The sequence below is a fragment of the Lagenorhynchus albirostris genome, chromosome 8 (genome assembly GCF_949774975.1).
Source record: "Lagenorhynchus albirostris chromosome 8, mLagAlb1.1, whole genome shotgun sequence".
NCBI classification, from domain to species: Eukaryota; Metazoa; Chordata; class Mammalia; order Artiodactyla; family Delphinidae; genus Lagenorhynchus; species Lagenorhynchus albirostris.
The window spans coordinates 90,155,996-90,171,998 of NC_083102.1; the positions used below are offsets into that span (position 1 = coordinate 90,155,996).

A 16,003-nucleotide genomic window follows, 5' to 3' on the forward strand; every position below is an offset into this window, starting at 1 on the left:
CTGAGGACGATGCAAGCGGCAGCAACCACCGACCCGTGGGACCAAGAACTGGAACTAGGTACTGCCCGTGGCGGTAACTGTCTCTTCCTCATTTTAGGCCTTTCCTCTTTCCACCGCTCCCTCGCGGCCAGCCCTAACGTGCTCTCCCCCAAGCTCAGCTCCGCTCTGCACTGGAGTCCCCGCTGTCTCCTAACAAGATGCGGCCACGCTGCATCCGTCCTCCACCTGGCCCCGCGTCCAGTCCTTAGGAGGGGTGTTGTGTGTGTGTGCGCGTGTTTGGTGGGGGAGGGTTTCTAGCGCCACAAGAGCTTGCCCTAGAAAATGAGCGCTAATCAAGCGTCAGAAATGGGCTTCAACTGTTAGCAACTTTAGAGATGGGAACGGGGGCAGATAGCCGTCAGCTCTGCCTGGGTCTATGCAGCTTATCACGACAAAGCAAAAAGGAGACCATATACACAGAGCCTTTCTCTCTAGCTCGGAGCTTCATACAGCTCAGCCATCCCCCGGGCAACCTCCCGCTGGAGGACGCCTTCTAGAGCGCGCGTGTTTACACTTTTCCTGGATCGGGGGGACGTCGACCGTAGCTCGCGGACTCTGGGGGATTCCAAACCGTTACTCCGCCCGCCGAGGTGGGGCCAACCCAACGGCCGAGCCTGCGCAGTGTGCCCTGCAGGCTCCAGGGTCCCGGCGCACTACAAGTCCCAGAAGGCAATGCTCCTCGGGGCCGGCAGCCGCCTTACCTGCTGCGAGCTTAGTCCTATGGATACTACCGGCTTTCCCCCTCCCCCGTTCCCGTCGGTCTCCTCTCCACAGTTAAAGGCTACTTCCTTTGGAAGCACATTTAGAGGAAGCCTTAGCAGCCTCCACATTGAAACTCTCCGCGTACTCGTTGTTTCTTTCTCTGCTCGAATTATGCCTGACTCCCTCACCGGAGTCGGCTAGCGTACGAGAGACAAGGAAGCCTTGGGAGGCCACAACCCGGGAAATCTCGTTACACTTCCGCCTCCCAGGCTCCGGAAGGTATCGCGCACGCGCTCCCTGCGACTCCGGCGCGGTTGACTTCCGCTCCCACTGTGCCCTGCGAGCCGAATCATGGATCACACTGGTAAGGAGGCGGAGGCAGTGGGGGTCCTGGTTCCATGCCCCCTGGCCGGCCTGGGACTGGTCGCCCAGCGAGCTTAGAGGGTTTACGCTCGCCCTACACCATTGGGTTGTGGCGGCGAGAAAGAGATCTCACAGACCCCTCCGCGTGTCCGACCAGGGCCTGCTACTTCCTGGCCTACCCTCCGGTGTGGTACCTACAGCCTCGGTGCCGGCAACAGCCGTTCCTTCTCTGCTTCTGCCGGTCTCCGAGCAGGGACGGCGGGCGGCGCGGGCTTCGCGGGGAGGAGAGAGCGCCGGCTCTTTTTTTCCTCATTTTGGGTGTTCTGCCCTACGTTATGGGGACTGGCGGGTAGATTCCAGTCTCGGAGTCGGGGAAGCCTCATTACGCTGGGAGTCGATGCGCGAGAGTGGGTTGGAGACTTCCTGCTGTCTCAGCCAGCTTTGGGCGGGTGCTGCGGTGGTCATCGCCTGTCGTTTTTGTCTCTCCGGTCTTTCATGGACTAGAGGTGGGAGAAGGGAGTCAGATATGGTTTTCGGAATCATACCGGGAGCAGCTTTTCTGCTTAAGCCCAAAGCATGCCCCGCGCTTCGGCTGTGGTCCTTAATCATCAATCTTGAGCTTAAAATCAAGATAGTCTCATTCCTTTCTCCAAGTAAGAATGGCTTCACTTTTCGTTATGTGTTTTTTGGCTTTTGCTTCCTTGTGGTTTTTGGATATTGAATGAGTGTATTTGGAGTTAGATACTGCTCCGTTCAGTTCTATCAGCCATATTACAAGTAGGGGGGAAAAGGCTTTTTCCAGAATTAAGTATTGTTTAGGATTCCTCAGTCATCAACTGTCTACTTAATTTCATATATATATGTATACACATATATATATAAATACGTTATGTGTGTATGTATACACACATATAGATATAGATACACACTCTTCTAGGCTTGGAAATGGAATGGTAAAGAAGACGGACTGAGTCCCTCTCCACTTGGAGGTTACGTTCTATTGGAAAAGACAATAAACAAGTTTTTAAAAATACTTAAATGTTTACAGATTATGATGAGTGCTTTGAAGAGGGTAAACGGGTGCTCTGGTAAAGACTATTAGGAGTAAGCTTCAGAGAGGGTGGTCAGGGAAGGTCTTTCTGGAAAAGTAACATTTGTAAGCTGAGATCTGATGGATGAGAGGAATCCAGCGTGGAATAAATCACGAGGAAAGCATTTAGAGCAACTACAAAGACTCTGAAGGAGGAAAGTTTAGAGAAGACCAGTCAGCTGCACCTAGTTAACTAGAGGGAAAGAACCGGAAGATGGAAAGGAAGGCAGGAGTCAGGTCGTGCAAGACTTTGAAGTCCATGGTAAAGATTTGAATGTTATTTTAAGTGCAATATGAAGCCATTGAACAGAAGTAGAGGAGGAACATAATCTCTTTTTAAAAACATAATAGGTTTTATGGAGAATGGTGTAAGAGAAGGCAAGAATAATAGAAGAAAACTTAGGAGGTGATTGCAATAGATCAGAAGGGAAGCTTGGCTTAGTGAAGGTGGCTGGTTTAGTGAAAAAGGGAGTGGGCAGATTCAGTGAATCTTTTGGTGATAGAACTCAAACAGGCACTGGTGGATTGGTTTGGAAGCATGTGAGAGAAAGGAAAGGTGCCTAAGGGTTCTAGTTTGAGTGGTGTCCATTACTGGAAGACTTGGGAGAAAAACACTTTTTTTTAAGGAGCAGAGGTGAGAAATGGGAATTTGGGAACAAGATTTTGGACTGCTCAGTAAGAGATGTGTGTTGAGACATACAAGGGGAGATGTCAAGTGGAGATCAGAGGGAAGTTTGATTGGGACTTAGTACCACAAATGACTTAAGGCAGAAGAGAAGAGGGCCTAGAGCCAGGCTCTAAGGAACTCTAGTGTTTGGAAATTTTATAGAATTGAAAATCTGGGATCTTGGTGTTAGGGTAGCAAACATGCCACGTTAGCAAATGTTTTTCATTTGAGCATCTTACTGGAATTTTGGGAGTCAAGCAGCTTCCACAGTTTAGAGAATGTTATGTTAGGAAATTGTAATGTGGGTGGGTGTGTATCTCCATATTTATTATCCTAGTTCTCTAAGTTAAAAGTTTGCCTAAGTAAGTAAAAGTCATCTGAACATGAAAATATTCACTAATGAACCGACCACTTAAAAAATTAATTCCTGCTCAGATATCCCTGCTTAACACCAGCTTCTGTTTTGTTCTTTTAGTTAATTTCATTATACGGCAGTGTCCTTAGTGTTTCATATCAGGAAATGGTATAAAATGCTGTACATTGATTGTGATTACAAAAGATTCTGATTTTCATGAAATTCATAAATGTGAATTCGGTAATTATTTGAATCACAAATAAAACCATTGGCAAGTGAGGAAATGCCAGTTAGCCAGTGAATTGAAGACATTATGACAGGATAGGCATCTCAAAAGGATGTTTCTAATATCAAAGGATTAATAGAGGCCCTTGGGGAAATTGATGAAACCCTCTAATGTTATGCAAAAATGACTGGTTTTGTAATCTTGCTGAAAAAGTCAGTCATAAAATAAAGGTTATCCTGTGGTGTTTTTATAATAGAATTTTGCTGGAAAAATTACTCCAGGAAACTCCTACTTAACACTTGATTCGTTCTTTGGCTATTCTAAGAATTAGCACTTAGTTGTAACTATAACCTAAATTTTGTAAAAATATTTCTTGGTTCCTTTAATTCAAGATAAAATTCTACACAAATCTTTTAAAAACCTATATAATATAATATAAAAGTGTTATGCCTTTTTAAAGTGGATTTCACTTTATATGGCCAGTTCTATCCTTAATTCTCACTTTGTGTAATATCCAAAGACTTTTGTTGTTAGGGCTTTATGTTTGTAGTTGTCTTATTCAGAAGGAAATTATGCTGTATGTTCTGATTCTTAATAAAACCCCCAAAACCCTAAGACAAACCCAGAGTGATGTCACTATTAACCGCTGTACTTTGCTTATGAACTTGCAGGCTGAGGCAGGCTGCAAGGTGTTAGAGGGCAGCAGGCTCTGGAAAGCCATAATAGGCTAAACAAGCCACAGTAATGACCACAGGTGTCCAGGGTGGTGTGAAAAGGACTTGTAGTAATGAAATGTTGGTATTTTGATCATTCATCAAGGTGAAACCGTTAAGAGTCCTTTTACTATATGAAGGACAGCACTGAACTGTTTACAACACTTGCTTTTTTTAGTTCAGTGGAAAATCAGGAATATACCTATTGAGCAAAAAAAAAAAAAAAATTCGTTCTGTCTTATCTGTCTTTTTGCTATTACATCGCTTGTAGGTATTTTTACATAAATAAGCAACTAGAGTGAAAGCAGATGAAATACATTATTCAAATTGTTAATACATTTTGTGAAGTGTTGAGAGTTGATCAAGTTGGATTTATCCTAACTTTAACTATCCATGTAATCCCTTTTCCATGAATTGTCTTTTTTGAGGGTTAGCTATTATGAAAGTAATAATAGAAAGTAGACTGAAAGATATTTAAATTAATAATTAAGGACCGATTTTGAATTTTGTTCTATCCTTCAGAAAGAGTGCAAATCGATGTGAGTTCAACATGTGTCTGTAATTCTAGTACCCTTGGAGATCATTAGTACTAATTAGGATAACTACTTCCAAATTTGGCTTTACTGAATTTAATGCGGACAGTTTGGCTGTCACTCTGGATTGCACTGTCTAATGCAGTGAGAATTACACAGCCTTGTTCACTAATTGACATGTTTAAAACATTACTATTTAAAAAAATTATTTGCGTTTCCTATTTTAGGGCATTTCCCTTTCTGTCTTTAGTAGGTAAAGGTAAATATTTCCTGGATTGTAATATCTTGTCATGGACTTGAAGAAAAGGTGGCTTTTAACCTTCAAGTAGAGTCAGTTCTATGAAATAATGCTCCTATTACTCATGGGATATGAGTGAATTTAAATCATAAGCTAGTAACAGGCAGGGATGTAGAAAGTTTCAGTTATTTAGGCCAAGTACAGAAAACTTGCATCCTCCTCAACTATAATTTTCCATTACAGTGCTGACCAAGAATAACACAGTCACATGTGTACATCTAGAAATGTTATAGCACAAGTACATTAGTGCGTGTTTTTACTACTAAAGGGTGCAATAATTTTTACTATATTCCTGAATGCTTTTTAGAAAAACAACTTTACACTTAAGAGAATAATCACATCCCTAAAACTAACTTCATTTTCAATGCATTATTTATTTAATTTTACCATTGTCAGTGTTAGTTTTGTGTTTCCAGTATTATTGATTGTCCTGATATCGATGCAGATTACTAAATTTACTGAGTGCCTACTTTGCATACTTGATGGAGATAGTGATGGTTTTCTTTCTTTTTGTTCTTCTTCCTTTACTTTTCTTTTTCTTTTTTTAAAAAACCTCTTATAGTTCTAAGACAGAGGTTCTTATCTTAGGCTCATGAAGGGTTTTACGTTTCTGTAAATCCCTCTGGAAAAATGCAAAATTTTTTTGTCCATTTTTTTAGGGAGAGGTTCTGTAACTTTTGTCAACTCTTTAAAGGTTCCATATCTCAAAAAGCATTGCTTTAAGGGTTTGTCCAAAGTAGAGAAAATTAGTACTTGAACTTATATAGCATAGTATTTAAAATCAGAAACCAGATATTCAGCCCTTGATAATAATGTTGGGTATGTTGCTTTAATACCTGTGGCAGAATAATCTTCAAAAAGAAAAACTAAAAGAAATTGCAACTTTTTTTCTAACATAGACAATGAGTTACAAGGCACTAATAGTTCTGGATCATTGGGTGGTCTTGATGTTCGAAGACGAATTCCTATAAAGCTCATCTCCAAACAAGGGAACAAAGCCAAAGCTTCACCTCGAACTCCAAGGACTATAAACAGGATGCCTGCAAAGGCTCCAGCTGGTGATGAAGGTAATTTGTTTAAACTAATAGGTCCAAAAGTCTTTCTTTTAGATCTGATTCCACCAAATAAGCCATGTGATTTTATTTACCTTTAGTCACCTCTTTTTTTTATTTTTATACTCTCTTCCTTCTTCAGTCTTTGACTTCTCATTTTAGCATATTTTACTTTTCTCTCCCTTTATAAATATTTTTGGTTTATTGTTGAAAGTAACACTGCCTATTGTTTACAAAAAATCTAAACAGTATTGCAGAAAACATAAAAGTAAAATTGTCCCTCTCCCCCCATAATTATTCTCTTCCCAAATAATCCCTGGTATGACTTTTTCATAGTTACTTTATAACTGCCCTTTTTTCATGCAAGATGCTTGTGAGATTTTGCCTTCTCGGTACATACAGTTGTATCTCATTTAAGAGAATAGGTTTAGGTATTTCACTTACGGACATACCATAATTTATTTAACAATTTTTCTAATTTTTTGCTGTTAAAAACAATTTTGTAGTAAATATCCTTGTATATGTACCTTAGTATGTATATTTTGTAGAATTTAAACTTTGCATGAATTTGGGCATCTTAGAACTTGGTGGATTTTAGAATTTGTACATTTCAGAATTTGACAGATGTTGCCAAATGGCCCTTTAAAAATAGTACATCACTTTATACTCCCACACCAATATTGGTACTATTAACCTTTACAAAATTTTGTTCTGATACACATTTGTTTAATTACGAGTGGGGTTGTATATCTTTTCATAGTACTGGTCATTTCTTTTGCCTAGGATCTACCTGTTCATTTCCTTTTCCCATTTTTTTTTCTGTTGTCTTTCTCTTGATTTTTATGAGTTCTTTCTTTGTAATTTAATACAATTGTCATATATTGTATATATTCTCCATTTGTCTTTGGAGTTTTATATATAAAATTTTTATTGTAGAAAAGCTTGATGGTTCTATGTAGTCAGATATCCAGTCTTTTCTAGTGTGACTTCTGGGTTTTTTGTCATTGTTAGAAAGGCCTTTCCCCATTTCATGAGTATAAAACAGTTTTCCCATCTTACCCTTTAGTACAGGGTCAGCAAACTATGGCCTATTGGCCAAATCCAGTCCTGTTTTTTTGTAAATAAACTTTTATTGGGACACACATCCATGCCTGTGGCTGCTTTTTTTTTTTTTTTTTTTTTTTTTTTGGCTGTACATGGACCTCTCACTGTTGTGGCCTCTCCCGTTGCGGAGCGCAGGCTCAGCGGCCATGGCTCACGGGCCCAGCGGCTCCACGGCATGTGGGATCTTCCTGGACCGGGGCACGAACCCGTGTCCCCTGCATCGGCAGGCGGACTCTTAACCACTGCGCCACCAGGGAAGCCCCTCGTTGCTGCTTTTCACACTATATTGGCATAGTTGAGTAATTTCAGGTATGGCCTACAGAGCCTAAAATATTTACTTAACTGGCCTTTAAGCAGAAAAAGTTTGCTGACCCCTGCTTTGGAACTTTTATAGATATGTATTTGGTTATTAAAACAAAAAGCAGGTATGGGCTTGAAGTGGAAGGGAATGAAGAGATAACGGAGAGGAAAAGGATAGAAAGGGGATTTTAGCAGGGGATTTTAGCTTTTTTGCATTGTTGTACTGTTACACAAGAATTTATTTATATATTACTGTGTAGTTTTTAAAAAGTATTTAAAAACCAAAAAGGCCAAAGCGGGGGTACACTAGGTTATTGATAGAGCAGCAGCAGCTGGTATGTTATCTATACAAATATATATGTAGCTTAATGATGGGAGTACAAGTTGAACTACTCTGAAAAATGATAATGTGCTCCTAACTTGCTTGGCTGTTGTTCTGCTCAATAATTTTTTGAGTTTTTGATAAGTAGAAAAGTTAACTTTCCTTATTTTCAGTTTTAGATGACAGCAGCTTTTATAAGGTATAAATGGACCATATAAGAACCTAGGGTCACTCAGATGTAACTTATAAGAACTCTACATTTGTGTTGGAGGTAATTAGATAGCAGTACACTGGTATGTATGTCTGTATCAGGTTCAAAAAATTCTTGCATCTATGCGTGTGTGTCTGTCTCTGTTTGTGTCCGTGTGTCTGTATGCAGATGCTGTAATGTAGCCATGTGGGTAAAGTTAAGACTTATGTGCTTTGGCTACTCTGTTTACCAGTTCTAGGGCCAAAAGAGTCGTGAGAAGGCTGGCACCTTGGAAGGATAGATTTGTCTTCTCAGCTTTACTTTAGGTAATTGGATTCTACCTAGAATCCCCATAAGACTGTTTGCTGGTTTTCTTTTCTTTTGTATGAGATGAGAAGAGTGCCATCAACTTTTTAATTAGGTCAGAGAAATTGAAATTGAGCCCATTTGTTCTTCATATTGTTTTAAGTTTATTGATATTGATATATGCAGTGTAGGGGAGGATACTTGTAAGTAGATATGATATAAATTCTGCTGTTTGCGTGATTAACCAGAGAGAGGTTTCAATGGAAAGGATGAAGTATGAATATGTTGGATGTTTCTAAAATCAGGCTCAGTTTAAAGCTGAAGAAGAGGATACCTAATTTACTAAGTCGTAAGAAGAAAGTCTGCAGAATTCTTTATGTTTTCACTAATCCTTTGGCAATAATATTAGTTGCTTACAGCATAATACCACTTTTATAGATAGATAAGAATAAATGGTGATAAGTATATTTTATTTGTGTAATAATCATGATGATAATTAGTAGTTTTATACTAGAAATAGTTTGGTGAATTAATAAGAGCACTTGAATGGGAGTGAAGAGATCTGAGATCTTTTCCTAGCTCTGCCACTGATCTTCTCTGTGTTGAGTTATTATGATCTCCAGTACTGCAATATTCTCAGTCATGAGAGTTGGACTACATGATTTCCAAGATCATTTCTAGATGGTGCTTTAAACTAGACTTGATTATCTTGTTCTTAGAAGAGCTTTGAAAGGTGTCAGTGAATAGGTCTATTTGGCCATGTACATGTACTTCCAAAATGAAATTGAGATGTGAAAAGTTAATAGGTAACACTTTCTTCTCTCAGAAGGATTTGATTATAATGAAGAAGAACGGTATGACTGTAAAGGGGGCGAACTGTTTGGAAATCAGCGAAGATTTCCTGGACACCTTTTTTGGGACTTTCAGGTATAACTAAAAATAAAAAATTTTATTAGAACAATAAAATATTTTAAATACTGTATTAGAACAATTCAGACTACGTAAAGAATGGTATGAACTTTTATTATAGTTATATCTTTCAGTACTCACAAATCATTTGTTTATTAATGCCCTATTTCACTGTTTCCAAAATAATCTGAAGTAATTTTTAGTAAAGTCAAGTAAAATCAATAACCATTAACACGGTTTAAGGGAATAAACCCCCAAGACTGATGGTGGCCCAACTAATGTGGCATATGTGGGGATTATACCAAGAAACCTTCATTTCTAATTGTTTTAATAACTTTTATAAAATACTAACCAATTCATTGTGTAAATTATGGACGTAAGTTTTAGAAATGCTTAAGGAAAATTTAATTATATCATTTCAACAGATAAACATCTTAGGTGAAAAGGATGATACACCAGTTCATTTCTGTGACAAATGTGGATTGCCTATTAAAATCTATGGGCGAATGGTAAGTATAAATTAAATTCTGTTTTTGTAAATTAAATATTTGTGTAGAGGTAGGAATCTGAAATTTAAGTAGATAGATTTATTACTGTTTAGTGATTAAATTTATAACATTTTAAATAAGTATAAAATAGGGGAAATTTGGGAATAATATTCATTTAATAGAATTATCTTGACAAATTCTTTAATTGCTTGTAAAATATTAATTACGGAAACTAATTCTGAAAACTAAATAATTTCCTTGGACTGTTTGATACCTGTTAGTTTACATTAATTCTAGTTTATTAGGGAAAAATTTTTATTTTTTCCCTTGTTCACAGAATAAAATCAGTTATTCATTTCTGAAGGCTATAATTTTTAATATAAAACTGAATTAATAAAGATTATTTATGATTTCTGAGAATTGAATTCTAAACGTTAAAAAAAATGCAGCCCTAACTGTAATTTAATAGTAATTTTGACGTATAAAAAGATAGTTTTAGGGCTTCCCTGGTGGCGCAGTGTTTGAGAGTCCGCCTGCTGATGCAGGGGACACGGGTTCGTGCCCCGGTCCGGGAGGATCCCACCTGTCACGGAGCTTCTGGGCCCGTGAGCCATGGCCGCTGAGCCTGCACATCCGGAGCCTGTGCTCCACAACGGGAGAGGCCACAACAGTGAGAGACCTGCGTAGCACAAAAGAAAAAAAAAAAAAAAAAGATAGTTTTACATTTTTGTTGGAAAAAAATTTGAATTCAGTGATACATCTGTGATGGTGGAGGGTGTGGATTATGCACTGTTGCTTTGCTATATAACACAGCTAAATAATGGTAATGGCCTGTGAGTTTTAAAATGGCATAACATCATTTTACTGTGTCCTTCTGATTATTTTTAAATATTTGTAAGTGTATTAAGACTACCAGGGAAGAAGGCTACTTATATTACATTAGAAGATATTTGTTCTTTTCCTGCCTAGGAATACTTTCAGGAGATACAGGATTAGTTAAAACATTATGCAGTATTCTTCAGGAGCTTTTAACCTGTAGGGACCATGAATGTGTAAGCAAATATGCATGTATATGTTTTTTGAGGAAAGGGCCAAAGTTTTCATCACATTCTCACAAAGAGCTTTGTGACTGAAAAAGGTTAACTGTTGCTTTTATGTAATTGGTACTTAATAAATGTTCATTTTAACCAAACAGTTCTCAAGTGCCTTCTATATCTAGGTCACTATGCTTACTGTGTGTTTTTTTTAATGGAAGTATTTTAATTTGTTCTAGTATGCTTAACTGTAACATGTCTCTGTTCACAGATTCCATGCAAGCATGTTTTTTGCTATGACTGTGCTATTTTACACGAAAAAAAGGGAGATAAGATGTGTCCAGGGTAAGATCATCATTAAATTTTTAAATAATAAAGTTTGTGATATAATGATTTATAATCTAGGTTAAAGGTCAGGGTGTGCTATAGACCGGTGGCCGGATATCAAATATGTAGACATGGCTCATGTTTCTCTTTGAGCCTAGAGTTGGCCTTAGCCTTCTCCTTAAGATAGGGCTAATTAGCTATTATCAATCAATTCAAATTGGCCAAAATACGAGTATATTTGCCATCAAAAGTTAGCGTTATATAAACCCAAAATAGTTATTTTCTTGTTTTAATGGGACGCTAGAGAGGTAGTATCACGTAGTGATCGAGAGCAAAGACTCTTGAATTAGAATTCCTGTATTCAAATCTCTATTCTCTTATTTATTAGCTGTGTGACATAGGTGATTTCTTCATCTGTAAATAGAGCTAATAACAGTACTTACCTCCCTGGGTTATTATTAGAAGTAAGTGAGTTAATACATATATAGTACGTAGCATATAGCAAGTACTATGTAAGTATAAACTCTTATTTATTACCTTCAAATCTGATTATTATGTCTTGAGTATATCTTGAACACCATCATGTTCTAAGATAGACTCAGACAAGTTATGACAATCTAGAGTGTTGGTTGATAGTGATCTATTTGGGGATGGTCTTGAAGGATCCAGAATAAACTATGAATTTGTATATCAATTTAGAACCCCTGATAGAAGGTTTGAGGAAAGCTTTGAGAGAAACTTCTTTGGAACAACTGTAGGCTTCCTAGATTCCTTATAACCTGTCAGAACCTGTCCCAAGGGTTGTAGTATTAGTTGATAGCAAAGCTATGGACAATGGTAAGGGATAATTTTCTTTTATGGTGTAGGAAGATTGGCATCACTGAGAGAGAATGGATGATTCATTGACAAACCAGTGCCAACTAATTCTCTTGGCATATTTTTAATAGCCCTTTAAAGTCACAGATTATAAAATTTATAGTGTGAGTTTAAAGAGTATTTCCTTCCTAGAATTATAATTCAGAAGAGTTATGAAATTAAAAGTACATATTCACTGTTGGCCTTATTTTCTGTAATGCCTGGTTTTCCAACACGGTGTACATCCACTATATAGTAAATTTGATTGCCTCATTGGGATAAGGGGTTTTGGATGTTGTACAACACCATGTAGAGGACATCAAAAGGTTTTCTCTTTTATGTAAGTGTTCTAATGTTAATATTTAAAAGGGAATTTAGTTTTCAGGCTGTTCAGTGTAACTCCAGTAAGCATCTCACTGGTTGGCACTTAGGTATATTAGAGCATAAGCCTATTTGGATTAACAGACCCAGGTTAGAAAGTGAAGAAATGGCAATCCAAATTAATGTAAATACTATATACTAATGATTAAGCATCACCCAAAAGAAGTGCCTCACATCCCGTTACTGTGGAGATATTTCAGAGCTTACAGCAAGTTAGAAGCAAAAAATAAGAAGTGTGCCAAATGGCCACTAAAGGGATGCCTCCTAGTATCAAGAAGGAGTACCAGCCTTCAGTGAGGAAGGAAAAACAGACACCACTCAAAATCAAGAATATAGAGCCATGTAATATAGTGTCATATGACCTAACACACATATTCAATGATAACAGCTTATACATGTATAGTGCTTACCTAGTCATTAAGTCCTGTCATTTTCACTGTTTCGTTGATGTTACAGATACTCTTTTAAGTAGGGCGAAGTAGATACAAAAACATTGTGAGTTAGGTTAGATGTTTGAACCCCATTTTACAAATAAAGAAACAAAGTTTAAATGACTTCACCGAGATCTCAGAGCCAGTAGTAGATCCCAGTTCCAATTCCTAGTTCAGTCCTCTTTCCGCTATTTCAAGAAGACTCTAAAGGCAAGAGTGGATTAAAAATAGTGAGTGAAGAATAGTTACAATTTGACCCTGACTTATTAAGAAAATATTGAGTTAAATTTAGTGGTTATAATTTAGAGAAGCAGGAGTGTGTAATACTTTGTAGTAGTAAATTTGTCTGACAGTTCAGAAAGACCCCTTGAAGGGACTCTTGGTGTTCAGGGTTTGAATTTAATTTGTTTATGTTGTTTAATGTTAAGAACCTTGATGATTAGGATGATCCTATTTATTTTTGTAGTTCTTACAGTTCTTCCACTTGGTGTCTTCCACTTAGTATTATTTGCGCAGAAAATAATACTCAATAAATATGGTACAAGTTTGAATTCCGTGATTGTGACAGATCCTTTGGTTTGCCCTTCCTGGATTTTTCTTTGCAACTGGATGCAAAGCATAGAATTGTTTGAGAAAATCAGATAAATTCTAGGTCTTGGGAAGAAGAGGTCTTTTCTTAAAACACACTCTGTTTGATAAACTTTGAATTTTTTTCTTAAGCGTTCTGATGTTGAAAGAAATGCTGTTGCTTAATAGGGAACAGACCACAAAGTGGAAAAGATTAAAGGTTCACTTGCAGTAACTATATCTTTTAATTGTGAACTTCTGTAGTATTTTCCATAACAAAATTTAAAACTAGTCATATCTTTGAAATTAAGTGCATTATTTTTATAGTCTGTTTTTAGTAAATCAAACTTTTTTCCCCTTCTAATTTAGCTGTAGTGATCCTGTGCAGCGAATTGAGCAGTGTACACGAGGTTCTCTCTTCATGTGTAGCATTGTTCAAGGGTGCAAGAGAACCTACTTGTCCCAGAGAGACTTACAGGCTCATATCAACCACCGCCACTTGAGAGCTGGAAAACCTGTTACCCGTGCTTCACTTGAAAATGTTCATCCTCCTATTGCCCCACCACCAGCTGAAATCCCCGATCGTTTTATAATGCCGCCAGACAAGCACCATATGAGCCATATTCCGCCAAAGCAGCACATCATGATGCCACCACCTCCTTTGCAGCATGTGCCCCACGAGCACTATAATCAGCCACATGAGGATATTCGTGCTCCTCCAGCAGAATTGTCCATGGCTCCACCTCCACCTCGCTCGGTCAGTCAGGAAACCTTTCGTATTTCAACAAGAAAACACAGCAATTTAATAACTGTCCCTATTCAGGATGACTCAAATTCAGGTGCTAGAGAACCACCACCTCCTGCCCCAGCACCTGCTCACCATCATCCTGAATATCAGGGTCAACCAGTGGTCTCGCACCCTCATCATATTATGCCTCCACAGCAACATTACGCACCACCCCCACCTCCTCCACCACCAATAAGCCATCCAATGCCACATCCTCCCCAGGCCGCAGGTACTCCTCACCTGGTGTATAGCCAAGCTCCACCTCCACCAATGACCTCTGCTCCACCACCAATCACCCCTCCCCCTGGACATATTATGGCCCAGATGCCACCTTATATGAATCATCCTCCTCCAGGACCTCCCCCCCCTCAACATGGTGGTCCACCTGTAACTGCACCCCCTCCTCACCATTATAATCCTAACTCTTTACCCCAGTTCACTGAAGATCAAGGAACTCTGAGCCCTCCATTTACACAGCCAGGGGGAATGAGTCCTGGTATATGGCCTGCACCGAGAGGGCCGCCTCCTCCTCCACGAATGCAGGGTCCGCCTTCTCAAACCCCACTTCCTGGACCACATCATCCAGATCAGACAAGATATAGACCGTATTACCAATGATAATAGTATTTTGAACTGAAGATATGATGAGGAAACAAACTTATGTATAGTCAATCTTTTAATTAAGCTTTGACTGTTTGGGGAAGGGAAAGCGCCTCTTACTGAGGTGGCTGTAAAACAGTTAGGGTCTTGTCACTTAAAATGGTTTTAAATCTTGACCTTAGGAGTGATTTCAAGTACTATACTGTAGTGCAGATAAGTGGCTCAGTTGAGCACAACTATATTTTAACAAACTTTCTTCCCCTAGTGTGGTAAATTGACCCAGAGGTGACCATTTGTAAAAAATTTGAAAGAAGTTTTTCGTCGTTCCACTTTCAAAAGTATTGCTTTTGTTAAACCCAATGTTTAGTTTTTCTTGTGATACATTTTGTTAACCTGTGTAAAAGGATTAAATTTCAATATGGTTGTAAAAATGCTATTTTTATGTGAATTTAAGTGCAGCCACATAGTGTTTTTTAAACCATATGTTTTACCACTAATTTCCCAAAGTTATAATAAAATCCTAAAAGTAAAAATCTACTAGAATTTACTGCAAGGCACACTGTTAAATGGTAGAAAATGATTTCACATGTTAGGCACTGAAATTTTGAGGTATATTAGGTGTATAATGCACTTGACTTGGATGCCTTTTCATTTGTAGGCAGCCTCAGGAACACCAAAATACATTGGAATTGAAGTACTAAGAAATATTTATGTTTGTAATACTGAAAGGCAGTGTTCGTTACTTGGAAAGTTACGGCCAAAGTAATCAACTCTGTAGGCTCCAAGCTGTTGGGGATGCTGGCACCCATTAATGCTTTTTAACTGAATGGTTGGAATCATGTGATGCACCACAGATTAATCTTAAGTAACGTTACTTTATAGAACTGTTTAAATGGTGTGCTTTAGATGAAGTGTATTCCTCTCTACTCATTGTCTTAAACTAAATATTTAGGGCTGAATAGGCTTTATGTAATTCCTCATTTCTTGGTAGAATTTGATCCCGTGCTTAAGTGGGTTCTTGTTTATTGGGTTTTAAACTATAATTTGAATGCCATGGAGAAATTTGAATAATGTATTAATGAAGGACATTCTTGTAATCACATACTTGTGTTGCTCAGGTTTCATTACTGTGTGATAAGGTTTTTCCTCTAACTTGACATTTAAAAACTATTAATGATTTCCTGTTTCTTTTACTGGTTAAGCATCTAAAACGTGGAACGTTTTAGCTTGGAGTCAACAGTGAAGACTACCAGATGATTTTGTATTGGAGAAAAGAAAAGTAATCTAAATTGTGAATTTCAGTGCTTTATAAGGTGTCTTTGGAGTCAGCTTTTGCATTATAGGGGCTTCTTACAGTCCAGCTG

General features: G+C 38.2%; 1 protein-coding gene across 2 annotated transcripts; it reads left to right on the forward strand.

Annotated features, from left to right (window-relative positions):
* Positions 1-959: 959 nt before the first annotated feature.
* Positions 960-15,741, forward strand: CBLL1 (Cbl proto-oncogene like 1). Of its 2 annotated transcripts, XM_060157296.1 has the most exons (6): positions 960-1,105; positions 5,886-6,053; positions 9,087-9,187; positions 9,595-9,678; positions 10,963-11,036; positions 13,622-15,741. In XM_060157296.1, the coding sequence occupies exons 1-6, from the start codon at positions 1,093-1,095 to the stop codon at positions 14,655-14,657; spliced, it is 1,476 nt and encodes a 491-aa protein (XP_060013279.1). In that variant the 5' UTR covers positions 960-1,092; the 3' UTR covers positions 14,658-15,741. The 2 variants fall into 2 exon arrangements, with proteins under 2 accessions (XP_060013279.1, XP_060013280.1); XM_060157297.1 differs by lacking the exon at positions 5,886-6,053 and having other exon boundaries at positions 1,021-1,105.
* The last annotated feature ends 262 nt before the right edge of the window (positions 15,742-16,003 follow it).